Source organism: Plectrocnemia conspersa, unplaced genomic scaffold (genome assembly GCF_051122295.1).
Source record: "Plectrocnemia conspersa isolate PC_06_02 unplaced genomic scaffold, ASM5112229v1 ptg000010l, whole genome shotgun sequence".
NCBI lineage: Eukaryota > Metazoa > Arthropoda > Insecta > Trichoptera > Polycentropodidae > Plectrocnemia > Plectrocnemia conspersa.
In genome coordinates, this window is record NW_028277174.1 from 25,598,688 (window position 1) to 25,613,537 (window position 14,850).

Genomic DNA, 14,850 nt, shown 5'->3' on the forward strand with positions numbered 1-14,850 from the left:
TGACCTTGAGGTTAAAATACAATCAAAATAATTCCTACCATTTAATATACATTTTAACTTGAAAAATACGAGCTTATTTAAATATAGAGTACCAATTCTTAGAAAATATGTTATTATAAAATTGTTATTTAAGCTATCAGCTTAGTATTGACTCGTGACGTGATTATTGTTACTAAATATACTCTATTATAGTAGAATAAATTTGCATATAACAGATAATATACCACACAAAATGTCAAACTTCAAAAGCGATAACAAAAATAATTGATTGTTGGTAGTATGTCAAACCATGACATTCTAAAGGTTATATTTGATATATAAATCAAATATGAGCATCGGAAGGGTTTGGGTGATATATTTAATAATAAAAAAGCAAGTTGTATTTTAAAGTTCTATTTTGAAAGCAGTTACAATGTTTTTAATTGTATCGTTCAATATTAATACACTCTTGATCGCGCCCGCCGCATGCCTCACACACCTTCCCAATTGATCAATATTTAACAAATATAAAATCTTAAGTTTAAGAAGTCGAGAGATGATATATAATTTACAACACTCCAAGAAGACGATGCGCTCACAACGGTCGCGACCGGCTCACACATGTAATTTTTCTTTAATAACAGCAGTTCGGAAATAATAATAAAAACACAAACATTCAATTTTATATATCTATATAATAAGAATTTTAAGATATAATTTCAGAAGATCGCCATTTCAGTTGATCAATTGTTTTTCTGCCAATGATGTTGCATTTCATAAAAATTAAAAATAGTATAAAATGGAAACTCGACTACGACTTAATCATTTTATTTACAACAGCTGAAATGTATCTAAAGGTGGAATCGTTACAAAGTAATCACGCTATTTGCCTAAAACAATATACATCATCATACACCGTCACTACAATCTAGGTGCATCTTTTGCCAAGAAATCGTAACAAAACGTGATTCAGTGAGTTTCCATTAATTCATTATATAATATGATTGGGTGTAAACGAAGACTGAAACACGCATCATACATATTTCACTGTGAGAATTGCCCGCAGATAATAAGAAGCGAAGCAGATTTTATTAAACAGCACGTTTCACACTCGACGATCGTCTTAACGTCCGCGCTTTGGTTTCATTCGATCGGTTCCCACTCTCCGTTTTCATTGTAGTCGTTTTAATCACGCGCACGGGAAAGGGATGGTAAAAGCTTTCAGATCTTTCGCTGTATCGGATCTCGATCGTGTCCAATTTGCCCGAGCCTAATTTTGATATTATTCAAAATAATAACGGGAAGTTAAACGAACAAATAATAAAAAAACATGTTTAGAAATTGTGTCAGTTTATTCGATACGTTATATAATAAATTATAATAAAATTTATTTATAATCTAATTAAAATATAAAATTCATTGGAAATGTATCTGTTTCGGTGGATTACACTCGCATGCTTCGTTGTTAGGCGACGTACGTAGCATTGATTTCATCAAGAGCATAGTCTAGATGTTTTCTGTCAGGTACTGCTATTTTATAACATTTCCAAAACAGTCTATATGTGGAAAAAGATGTCCGCTATGATATTCTCACTTTAGACAACCATACTTTAATGAGTGACTTTTTGAAATATGATTAAGAGTATAAAATAGTCTAGGTTTCTTGTTAGATACTGTTATTTTATAACATTCCCAAAAGGATGGTATCAGACAAGGTTTCAGACAAAGTTTGCTGTGAGGTACATTATCCTTGACACCAGATTGAATTATGTCTTTGTTCAGAAAGTAGATAAGGAAGAAGTCTCGACAATGCCTTCCGTTAGCTACTCTCTCTTAGATTAGAAGTCTAACAACGAAGTAGCATAATCACACATCGAATGCGATACCATCTTGAATAGATAGATCCGACACGGTAACAAAAAAACAATCTGAAAGCATACTAAATGATTAACAAACGATGTATGATTGAAGAAGAAGAGTAGTAATAATAATAATAATAGTGGTGATGATAAGGGGGCGTTCCGATATAAGGCACAGGACAACTGACTGGAACGAATTCGGCGCGGGGCGTCCTCAATTGTCCATGGCGTACCTCCTCGTCCACTCCTTGGCGTTGCGGATCGCCTCGCTCTCGTTGACCTTCCACAGCTCGGCCACGTCGTTGGCGAGCGGGTCGTCGGGGTTGGGGGCCGACAGCAGCGCCTGGATGGACAGCAGCACGGTGCGTATCTGGAGCGCGGGGCTCCACTTGTCCTTGAGGATGTCCAGGCAGATGCGGCCCAGCCTGTCGATGTTCGGGTGATAAATCTTGGTGATGAAGCGCACCTTGGGAGCAGACATGGGGTAGTCCTCGGGCAGGAAGAGCTCGAGCTTGAAGAGGCCGCCCTCGAAGGGCGAGTCCTCGGGCCCGGTGACGATCACGTGGAAGTACCGGGCGTTGGTGTCGGAGGGCACGGCGCTGATGCCCGGCACCGGCTCCAACATCAGCCGCTGGGTCTCTTTGATGATGCGGCGCGGCAGCGCGGCCATGGTGGCGCTATCACAGCTCGGCCGCCGCGGCCCTTCAAGCCGCCAGCAGCAGCGTCGCACTGCGCGGCCTAAGCGCGTCGTTCGTCGGCCAGGTGCCGGCGCCGATTATAATCGGCAATGTCATCGCGCATTACCTCGTTTTCGACAAAGGTGTCGCGTTTTACAACAAATTCACCACAGAAAACGATTAAATAACGCTTAATTCAGCTTAAAACTACGTATCTGGCAGTATATTTGCTCAAAATTTCATTTAAGTCGCAATTTAGGATGATGGGGTAATACTGAACAAAGAGTGCTATTTAATACTTTTTTTTTAAATTGGAAAAAATTAAGCACAAATAAATACATTTATTTGACACTATTTTTAATTTCAAATTTAGAAAACAAATATAAATTCAGAATTGATAATTGTATGAATAAAACTACTATTTATATAAAAATTCATTATGGTCACAATTTTATAAGTGAAATCCCGAATAAAAAATAATATTCAATAATTGCACATTTATATTTGCACCGAAACTTAATTTAAATGAATATTTTTTTTAATATAACCGGCATAATTCAGGGAAATCATATCACATTTTTATTGATGGGGTAATCCCGAATGAAAAAAATATTTTTATATTTGCACAGAAACTTAATTTAAAAGAATATTATTTTTTATAAGACCTGCATAAATCTGGGACGTCATTTCAAGTTTTTCCAGAAGGGGGGGGGGGAAGCAAAAGTTGGCCAGTTAGTGGTCATTTTATTAATATTTTTTATTTCATTAGGTTTTGTAGTATTTCAATAATGAGATGTATTTTCTAACCAAATTCAAGAGTGTCATTGTTTCAAATCTACGTCAAAAGCTATAAAATCGTACCGTCGCTGTCGCAGTGGAAACGATCGGTTATCTAGCGTTTATAATAAGAAATTTTATAAACATTACAACGTGCAATAAGTAAGAATCAAATAAAGCATAGCTAAGCCGAATTTGGATCAATAGGAAAGCGCAAAAAACAATTATCTCTTCTCAGAAGTCGTTACCGAGCGTTCCCACTGCGTCGGCGCCCACAGGATGTTATTGCTTTTGACGTGGGTTTTTGATCGCTGAGAAGTGATGATTGTTTTGGCGCCCTTCTATTGACCAAAATTAAGTTTCAAATTTACGATGGAATTTTGGTAGAGCGCAAGGTCGGCTATGTCTAGGTATATGAATTTTACAAAAATACACAACGACTGAAAAAGTAAAACCGACCAAATAATTCGCACAATTTTGCTTTCATCGTATTTTCTTAGGAAAATAAAATATTGTTATATTAATTGTAATTTCACATTTTGCGATTAAAAAAGGTCTGTTTTTAATATTGTTTTAGTTGTCTGTTGGGCTCTACGCGAATGAATCAGTTGCACATGCTCAGAGCCGGCCCTGACTATAATACACGTGGCTCCACAACTTGCGTTTGCTATTTTTTATTGTAGAAACGCGCGTGATGCATGGCGGCGCGACTCGATTTGGCAGTTTTGAGGTTACAAACCGTTTACTCCCGTTTTCTTATTCTGGCAACACTAAAATTTACATATTCGCTGTCATCCGCCACAATATAAATACATATATTAAAAATAAACACTTAATCCAATTTCAACAAAAATTTATATTAATCTGTAATGGGTATATAAATATCTCGAGTCCCGGAAATTCCTTTTGGCGGATGGATGGCCGGGACGTCATTTTAGGTTTTTAGAGGACGGGGGGGGGGGGCGATCAAAAGTTGGCCAGTCAGTGGTCATTTTTTAATTTTTTTATTTAATTAGGATTTATAGTACTTCATTCAATGACATGCATTTAAATGATGGAAAATGCCCCTAGCTGCCTCTCCCCGCAAATTACGTTCCTGTTTAGAATCCACGGCAAAAGAAATAAAATTTAGCGTTCATATAAAGTCTTTTTATAATCATTACAGTAAGTGAAAATCCAATTAAGCACATCTAAACCAAATTTTGACCTATAGGAGAGCGCGAAAAACAATTATTCCTTCTCAGAAGTCAAAAATTCACGCCAAAAGCAATACAATCGTGCCGCCGCTAAGTGGATATATATTCGATATAGTGTCTCCAAAACTATAATATACTTGTAAATTTGTATTTTGACATTTGTGGTATATTAATCTAATATGATAATGTACTGAAAAACATTGTTGGATTGTATATTATTCGAAACACATTAAGTGAAAAAGCATTTGAAAAAATCGTTCAAACCTGTATTTCAATAATAATTTAATGAGTGACAAATTATAAATTATATAAACTATGATCTGTTACAGACTCAGTTTCGTCAAAATTTTTGAAAATACCAATGTAAGAAATGCTTTCAATAGATGAACATATGTGCTATAAAAATGCGCTATCATATAAAGCAATATTTGACGTTAAAGTACCATAAATGGAGGTATAAATTATTTATACTTTCAGGAAAGATAATAAAATGGTGATATTATTGTAATCATTTATGGGTGCAGAACCGTTTCAAATGTTTAACAGATATGTCGGAAAAAATAAAAAAATTAAATAAAATGTCCCGTTATATTAAAACAACATAATAAACATATGGGAAGGTATGATAGCATCATATGACGATACAAAATAACGGCTAGAACTAGAAAATTGTATATGAGGCTGTTCTATTAAATTATTAGACATCACTATAATAAATGGCTGGTTGTTATATTAAAAATGCAACAATAGAAAGTCCGCCTTTTATCCAGCGTACAATTAATATCAAAAGAATAAAACCTAATGTGGCACCATGACCTACTCAAGATTATAAAAAATATCTTCTAAATTGGAATGAAACTTGATTAAAGAGCAAATTTCCAAACTGCAAAGTCCAAACATAAACATTTAACCTTACTAATCTTACTAATTTTTCAATTTAATTAAATAATATAATATGGATTAAGATAAAACAGTGATAATTAAAAGTGTATACAAATTTTATATTTTCAAGTGAAAATATCTGTAGAACCCATTTGTCCGAAAAACAATTTTAAAACTAGTATTTTATCATATGATTGTAGGTAATTTTGTATTGAAACATTTTTCAGTCAACCTTAGTGGAAGTTTCTATTTTAGGAGTTCATTGCCTTTTTCTATTTTAGCGATACAAGAACTTATTTTAATAAAAAAAATACACTGTTGTAGATATATTATTATTACTGCTTTTTATAGTAATGGTTTGGTGTATTTTATTTACACGAAAGAAAAAATGATATGTGTATTTATATGTATATATCAAACATATATTTATAACATGAATTTATGGGACGCGTTTCTAGCAATCATATATTCTGATAAATTGAATATAGGGTGTGGCAAATTACTATCATTTGTATAATCAGTTTTAGTAATGCTAAACCTTTGCCTATTATATCACCTTGACTGTATTATTTTTAATATATTATTATTTAGTGTGAATATATTTAAAATTAATTAAAAAACTTTAAACATATATAGCAATAAACATTTTAATTACAAAGTTATGTATGATGGTAATAAATAGCTACGTATTGATTTTCAGAAATCGATATTTTTTAATTAAGTATATTGGTTCTGTTCTGAATATTCAAATGCTTTCATGTTTTAGATGTGCTGGTCAACACATTAGGCCACACCCCAATTTATTTATACGTAGTAGATTTGTATCTATCAACATATTTTTCGTAACAAAGGCTGCAGTTTTCTTTCAGCTACGCAAGCGAGTGAAAGTTCCGGAACGTTCCTTCTGCAAAATGGGGAATAAAATTGTAACGTTTACTGAAGAACAATTAGAAGATTATCAGGTAAATGCTAATCAATATTTTGTATTAAATTACATTAAATAATTATTTTTAATTATGCTGCTTAGGATTGCACATTTTTTACACGCAAAGAAATATTAAGGTTAGATATTTAATTATAATATATACAATAGTATATATATAGATATACGTATCACATATCTTTGTAAATATTTAATCTAGAGTTCATAAAAGATTCCGAGAGGTTAACCCAGATCTTGTACCGAAACGTATGACCGAAGATCAAGCTGTAAAAATACATGTTCCACTTGAATATATAGAAAAGCTACCTGAGCTAAGAGTAATATGATATTAACATTTATATGAAATATAATCATGGTAATTATTCACTAACATAATAATTAGGAAAATCCTTTTAGAAAAAGGATTTTAGAAGTGTTTTCAAGAGACGGTAAAGGCAATCTCACGTTCGAAGACTTTCTTGATTTGATGTCCATGTTCAGCGAGCAAGCACCGAGAGATATCAAAGTGTTTTATGCATTTAAAATATACGATTTCGATGGAGATAAGTTTATAAGTACTGCAGATTTAAACACAGCTCTACGTTTGTTGACCAGAGGTGAACTTTCTAATGAAGACTATCAACAAATTGCTGATAAAGTAAGATTATTTTTACTTTTAATTGTTATTGTGTCATAAATATGTTACTATAATTCATTTATAAATAGGTAGTAGAAGAAGCTGATGTAGACGGTGATGGAAAACTGTCATATATGGAATTTGAGCACGTTATCACAAGAGCTCCGGAATTTTTATCAACGTTTCATATAAGAATATAATGGAATGGCCTATATATTATATTTAATGTCACTTTTATATTCAAGATATGTATTTATTTATTTAGCATTATTATATGTATTAATATGTTATTTATGTTCATAAATTTACATCAGATCTATTCAAGTACATTTTTCTATGCGAGTCGTGAGATTTCAAAACTCACTATGTTATATCTGATATATTTCAATTCTCCTCTCGTGATATTGTGACGATATCAATATCCCAAGTAAATTTCTGGCTTATTAAGCCACTGTTCTTGTAACTTTATTTATTGAAACAGCAAGGACAAAGTGAATTGATAATTTCAACTATACATTCTTGCCTTTAAATTTTTCGAATTACATAAATATGTGGTAAATGCCTTCCAGTGGCGTAGCTATGGGGGGGCGGGCCGCCCCGGGCGGCACTTGCTTGGGGGCGGCATATTCGCGATGGGATTGTCTAGTGTGGTTCTTAACCCTGAATGTACTAAAACATATATAAATTCACGAATAATAAGAGCTTAATAATAATAAATTTATTATTTTAAAAAATGCTGATTTTATGACCCTGCAAAAAATATATGGGGAGGGGGGCGGCAATTTTAAGGATCGCCATGGGCAGCACATACCCTAGCTACGCCGTTGATGCCTTCTATAGCATAGTTTTATGGACCCTAACACATTAGCATCACAATATGTCTACCAACCTTTAGGGCCTAATTACGCCGATTATCTTGTCAATTGAGTAAAATAAACGTGCTGCAACTGGCATCATCTCATAAATGAACTTTTACAATGATTTCCGCAAGTGTTATTTGTTTAAGAAGTTATTTGTTGTAGATAAATACATAATTGCAAGCAATGCCTTCACAATAAACGAGATATCAATTATCCGATCCGAGTATTTGGATATATGAATATCGAATAAATACGTATCAGGCGCGTACGGTGAGATACTTTCAGAGGAAAGTACATATCTCACCGTACGTGCCTGATACGTATGTATATAATTTCTTGCATATTTTTTATTTTTTTTAATTACACTAAAAACCCCTAGATGTATGCTAAAAATCCCACCATAAATGATTGAAACAATAACATTTTCAACATATATATCCTAGTTCTTGATCTTTTAGTCTGTTTTTTTATTTTTATTTACCAAAAAAAATAGCATCGTGTAGACCTTATTTTAACAAAGTCATACAATCAATAACTGAAAAAGATGTTCTGTAAAATTACTATCAATTGAGCAATTGTAACATGGCATCATGTAAAATAGAAAAATTAATCTAATGAATGAATAAATGCATATTTTATGAAATAATGATGTTTTTGAAAAATCACTTATATAATGCTCGTCTGTCTTGACGATGTAACTAGCTCACATCAGAGAGTTCATACACTCACTAGTTATAGCATACACGATACATGCATTATCTAGTGATAGTATACACAAAATGTAGCATTGTAAGCTTTATCTAAAACTCATAGTTAGTGTATACTTTGTTATATAAACAAAAGCCTAAGAAATAATACATGTTTAGCAATTAAAAATATTAATATATTCTATTACAAGTATGAACGAATTCTTTACGAATATTTGACAAAATATTTTAACTGCGAATAGTTAATAAGCGGGCGAATTTATTAGATATTCAAATGTCCAAATGCGTGCGGAACGCCCGACTTTATCTCTCACTCACTTAACACGCGAGCGAGCGAAAGGGAAAGTATATCACCGTACGCGCCTGATACGTACAAGTTTATTCGAGGAATCTTTGCTTCAAATGTAATAATGAAAATATAATGTTCCATCTAAACATTTTTAGTTGCTCTATCTACATTTTTTTATGGAACATATATATATATATATATTTATTTAATGCTAATTTTTTTATTAAAACAATTACACGTGTTGAAAAATTAAAACATTAATTTATTTGTAGGTATATTTTTACTTAAAATACTTTTGCAAAATTTAATATTTTTTTCTATTTTAGATTTTTTCATAAAATAATTAATAAAACACATTTAAAATGATTTTTTTATTTGAAACAGATAATAATATTTTTCATATTTTATATCTACTCTAGGATTGCCATGTTCTATTAAAGTATTTTGATTTTTTAATATGGCAACTTTAGTGTACGTTATGTGAACATTTGAATACTTTGACAATCACCGAACAGTGAAAGCATACAATATCTTTTTATATTGTTCATAAATTATTTTGTGTGTACTGTAACTAAAGTGATTTGTTAACGCATAAATTGACTAGTTAATGTATGTATTATCGAAATTCACACTTTGTCTGTAACATATACAACAGCACAGGAAGTCATGTTATTCTTAGATATACTGCTGCCTCATCTACAGCTCTTTGTGTATAATATTACAAAAACAAAGGTAGTTATTTTCTTCTTCCATGTACTATTTTGCCTTATCTATAGTTCACTTGTACCATATTTTAGTTTAAAAAAAATATTTTTGTGTTTTTTATATAAGCTATGGTATAAATACTACAACTAACTAATAAATAATAAAAAAACATTTTTTAATTGAAAAAATTACTTACGTTAATTGTGCAACTGTGAATTTTTTCAATGACTTCTCCAGATTTTTTCTCCTCAAAATCAATAAGAATAATGTATAAATAAATAGTCCTGATATTTTTAACATGAATCAGAATAACTGATAAATAAAATAACTCACCAGAGTTCCGGGTGCTAATCACGTCACTTATATATATTGTTTGGTTGTTCGATTTCTTCATATTTAAGCTTTGTCAAGATAATAAATCTATTAAATTCATATACATTTGTATGCATATAATTTAAATAAACATAATTTTAAAATACTATTTTAGATTTTTCATTAACCCTTCGACATTTTAAGTTCTTCATTGAAGTCCTACAGAACAGGAATCATAACAAAAACATTTTTTTTAATTTATCGACAGAAATATTATAATTCAATTTAGTATATTTTTATGCACACTATTATACTATATTAAAAATTATAGCTAGTTTTGAAACTAAACGACAGATTGTGGTTCACATCTAGGATGTAACGTTAGGAAATGTTCGGCGCAGTAGATGTCAATGCTCTTGCAGTCGATAGTAAATTATAGGACATGCACTAAAAATCTGAAACATTCCCTTGCCGCAAAATTTATATGCTGTAACGTAGCTCAATAAGTTTTACGATTTTAGCTATCGTGCATTCACATTCGGGATTTTCGATTCCCTAATGTAATTATACTCATCCAACCACATATAAACCACACAGTCATATAATCGACTTTGCTAGTGAAGTTAACGTGAAAATGTTTTTGTAAGCCAATTTAATTGTAGTTATACGTAAATATATTTATTTTTAATTTTTGAGTAAGATATGTAAGTTAAAAATAAATATTATCGTATTCGTTAAACATTGACATAGAATATTTTCATTAAATTAAATTAGTTGTAAATGCATTGTCCCACTGGTTATATATTATTATTTTCTGGCTGGTAAATCTCTAGGTCTCTAATACTTCATACTGTGTTTATTTATAGAAGTCAGCCATTTCCTTAGTGTTTTATTCGCACGAGCCTCAATCTGTTGAGATATACCTTGCTGGCGTTTTTGTATCTTTTCTTTCGTTGTACACACAAGAATTGAGCAAAGCATTTCGTTAGTCACAAACCAACACCTGTGTTAGATTTCAATGCTTTTGATTAGAACCTTTGGATTATTCTGATGACAGAAGTCATTTTTATTGCTAAGCTAAATGAAAGTTATTAGAACGGAACGCGCTCGAAGATAATCACCAACGACTTCTAAGAGGACCTATTGATCCAACCGAAGATCTACTTCCATACGACTTGTACACCTTATTAACCGACTCAACTGCAGATCTACATACGACCCAAACGCTGCATAAGCTGAAACGCTTAATTAAAAATAACTTCAGTTCAAAACTTTCACTTTCTTTTAAATACGCAAGAGTACAGCATGAACTTGCATCCAGTGGAGCTTACGCTGAATTTGCACAAGAGCAAAAGCAGTCGTTTAATTAATTTAATATTTTATAATTTTTAGATAATTATAAACATAAATACACAAATCTTAAGTAACGCATAATTTAAATTTTAAGTAGATTATTAAATATGCTATCAAAGATTTTATGCCAAACTTAACTTGTTTTATTTATTTTTAATTAAAAAGAGGGTTTATTAGTATATTAATATTTGTTTAAAATTTATTTGTATGTTATAAATACATTTTATTTTTAATGAGTAATAAATATATATACCATTCGAATAGATTAATAATTTAAAAATTCTTCACTACAAAAATATTATACTTTATTTTACGTTACTTTTGTATAAATGGTTTTGTTTTTATTATTGTCTTCTATCAATTTGTGTTCGTTAAAATTGAACAAGCATGTTTGTTAGAGACTCTCGTTTCATAGATTTCAAACATCTATTCACATTATTTTCCCAATAAATGCAATACACAGGTACAATACCATTACAGGTGTATCAGAAAAAAATACGCCCTCTATATTTGCAAAATATGTTAATTTTATAATTATTATATTAAAATTAATGCTTTTAAAAGTGTCTCAAAGCAAAGAAAATATTTAACTTTTTTACACTAAATTATTTTATATATGTCTTTTATTTTACTGATTTAAACGTTCAATAATGTAAACATAATCAATACCTACAAGTAAGTAGCAAGCGCTATATATTTTATAAATTATTAACTATTTTTACAGATTACAATCAATGTATGTAACTCTGCATGTACTTAAGAAAATCTAGGAAAACCTAATCTCGAGAATTTTCATCGAGCCTTTTATTGCTTCGAATATATTTAAATGTTCAACATTGCATTTTTTATAACGCTGCATAAGAAAGGGTAGGTCTGCACTAGATGTTTGATAATATGCATGCTTTCATAAAAGTTTTAAATAAAGTTCAAAAATATTTGAGCAGCATAAAACTGTTAACGATATTCTCAACCACTCAAATCAGCCTTATCTCTGCTTTAGTGATCTAAAAACCACATTAATAATCAGATTAAAAAAAAATGAGAATCGGCAGATTTCAAAAATGTATGGGGGCTTTAAAATTTGCCTTTCAGCGAATTTAAATCTCGTTTTTTTTAAAAATCTAAGAATATTTGTCTTGTTAGAAATATGAAAAATGTAATGAAACAATAACTAATATCAAAAATTTTCTCTACGATTTAGTTATAAATATGGGAGTCTGAAATTTATTTGCATTTTTACACTTTGTTAGCAATACATCAGTTAAAGTTTATTGTCATTTTAGGGGGCGTAACCCTAGGGGTGGTTGACCTCGCGGCCAATGAGACTCCTGGTCGAATCCTATTAGACTGCTTATTATTTTATATTTACAAGTTTGTTAATGAACGAATACGGCGTGACGTTTCTCGTGATGTTGGAGTTCGTGCAGTTGATGATGCTCAAGATGGCTCAAGCTGCATGCGACAGGTGTCAGGAGTGTCAGGTGGGGGCGCGTAGCTGGTTCCTCAGGAAGGCTGCTGGTCGTCGTTTGCCGCTGATTCCGCTCTCTGGCGTCTGGTCTCTGTCACGTGCCTCAGCGTCTCGCTTGACTGCCTCGGGCTCTCTGCCAAGGTCTCGTGTCCACTGCGGATCAACTCTGGCGTCTCCTCGTCGGAGTCCGGGCATTCTTTTAGGGGATGCACCCTTGCTGGCCAATCACGCTTGTGCGTCGATCTCCTAGCCAATCACTGGAGTCGCTTCGTCGAATTCGAGAAATCAGATGTTGCATATTTGGAAGCGAGTTGCTCCGACTTTCGAATTCTACGGAAAGGGTTTGCTGTTGTGATGATTAATTGCATCCGCACCGTTTAGTCACAAAAGGGATTCTCTTAACGACCCGTGTTGTGTGGTCAAAAGAAATCCCTCTTGTGCCATGATGTTTGTCTCATTGTTAATGGTGAACATTCTTGGTTACAGGCATTAACGATGAGACAATTGTCCTTTTTTGTTTGTTGCTATTCATGGTGGTCGCAAGTCGCTGCATCATCTTAATAATATAAAGATATTGAAGCATTTACATTACATATATTTTTTTAATTTTTAAAATTTCTCGAGAAAATCCAGAAATGTTTCATTCATTGAAAAATTAATAACATCGAGAAACCAGAAGCATATGTTAAAATATCGTGCTGGTAATATTCTTAAGAAACGTTACCAGTTTGTTTAAGTCAGACATTATTTATGGATTATTCACTACTAATTAAAATTTAAACGTCTCAATTTATTGTTTACAAATCCAATTAGTTAGAGTAGTAAAAACATATTTTTTAACCATTGTAAGAATTTATATTCACAAAGGAATGAAACAAACTTTTATAACTTTTGTGTACTTATTAAAAGTTGCACTCCCGCTTCATTTTTCCTACCATTATTCCACTGCTACGGTTTTCACTGTATGTAGTTTTCCAAGCAGCCAGCTTAAATAATCTATCTACGGTTGGCTGAATTTCTCTCCTCTCTCCAGTTAAACTCCAAAACGAGTTCATAAGCTTGCGATATGATATTTTAAACCCTTGCGGGTTGAATCGTAAATCACTAGATTTTTAATGAATGCGATTCTATTAAATTTGATAATGAAATAATTTATGTAATACATACAAATAAGTTTATTTTCAATCTCAATATCTCTAGTATATTTTCTTCGCAATCTAATACATTACTTATTCATACAACGTATTCTTTTAACACAGACTTGTGCAACTATTCAACAATGAAAATGTCAACGGCCAGCGAATGCCTGCAAACTAATGCAGGTCTCGTCTCTATATGCTCTGACACTGACAAAATTACGTCGCCAAGTTTGCTTTTTCCACGTCTATGTGTATAGTTTATAGTTTATAAACTTCGGAAAATTCTTGAATGCGTTGCAGTTTGAAATTTGAAACTTGAGAGTCAGCATTTTGAAACAGGTGTCGAACTCAGACTCATTGAATTTTGATATTACTTAGTGGTCTATCTCTTTTTATATACTCTCACTATATTGAAAGCTGTCTGAACTTGTGTTCATGATGTTAATCTAGCGTGCAATGTGTCAGATTGCACTTTTGCACTCACCCTAAATACTTTTATATTAACATTATGCTTAATGGTATGTAACATCCATCACATCTCATTTATAATTTTAGCTGACGTTTCAATATCGTCTGAATTATTATGAACGATAAAAGGCTTGTCAAATTAAATACACATTTAAAGTTAAGGTTAAATGAGATTATGAGGACAATAGTAATAAATTTATTAATTTTTCAATATATTACGATGATAATATATAATGTGAAATAAACTGAGAGATAAGAGCTTACATTATAGTGTTCATTGAAACGATATATCAAATATATTGTTCAATATCCAGTTATAAATCTAAGTTATTATCAGACTAAAATATGTCTATAGATGATACAGCGTTTGATAAAATATATGATATTTAATTAATATTTAAAAAAATTCAATAAATATAATGATATAAATATAATAATGCTTCCAAATTGGTTTAAACCGAAACCGATTAATCGGTTCTTCGGTCATTAAAAAAACGTAAACCTGCTTTTTCATTCGGTTAACTGTTTTTTACGATTATTTTTAAATTAAATAAAGAATATTATTTTTTTCTTAAAAATTATAAATAAACCACAAAATCGATGAATAAAATCCTAAGCCT

At 31.7% G+C, this 14,850-nt stretch overlaps 2 protein-coding genes across 2 annotated transcripts; one reads left to right on the forward strand and one right to left on the reverse strand.

Annotated features, from left to right (window-relative positions):
* Positions 1-377: 377 nt before the first annotated feature.
* Positions 378-2,622, reverse strand: LOC148231148 (ubiquitin-conjugating enzyme E2 N). Its single transcript, XM_088195741.1, has one exon. It carries the CDS (start codon positions 2,506-2,508, stop codon positions 2,053-2,055), a length of 456 nt encoding a protein of 151 aa, XP_088051867.1. The 5' UTR covers positions 2,509-2,622; the 3' UTR covers positions 378-2,052.
* A 3,659-nt stretch (positions 2,623-6,281) lies between these two features.
* Positions 6,282-7,938, forward strand: Cib2 (Calcium and integrin binding family member 2). Its single transcript, XM_088195003.1, has 5 exons — positions 6,282-6,332; positions 6,398-6,432; positions 6,513-6,630; positions 6,696-6,950; positions 7,019-7,938. Exons 1-5 carry the CDS (start codon positions 6,282-6,284, stop codon positions 7,127-7,129), a joined length of 570 nt encoding a protein of 189 aa, XP_088051129.1. The 3' UTR covers positions 7,130-7,938.
* Positions 7,939-14,850: the final 6,912 nt, after the last annotated feature.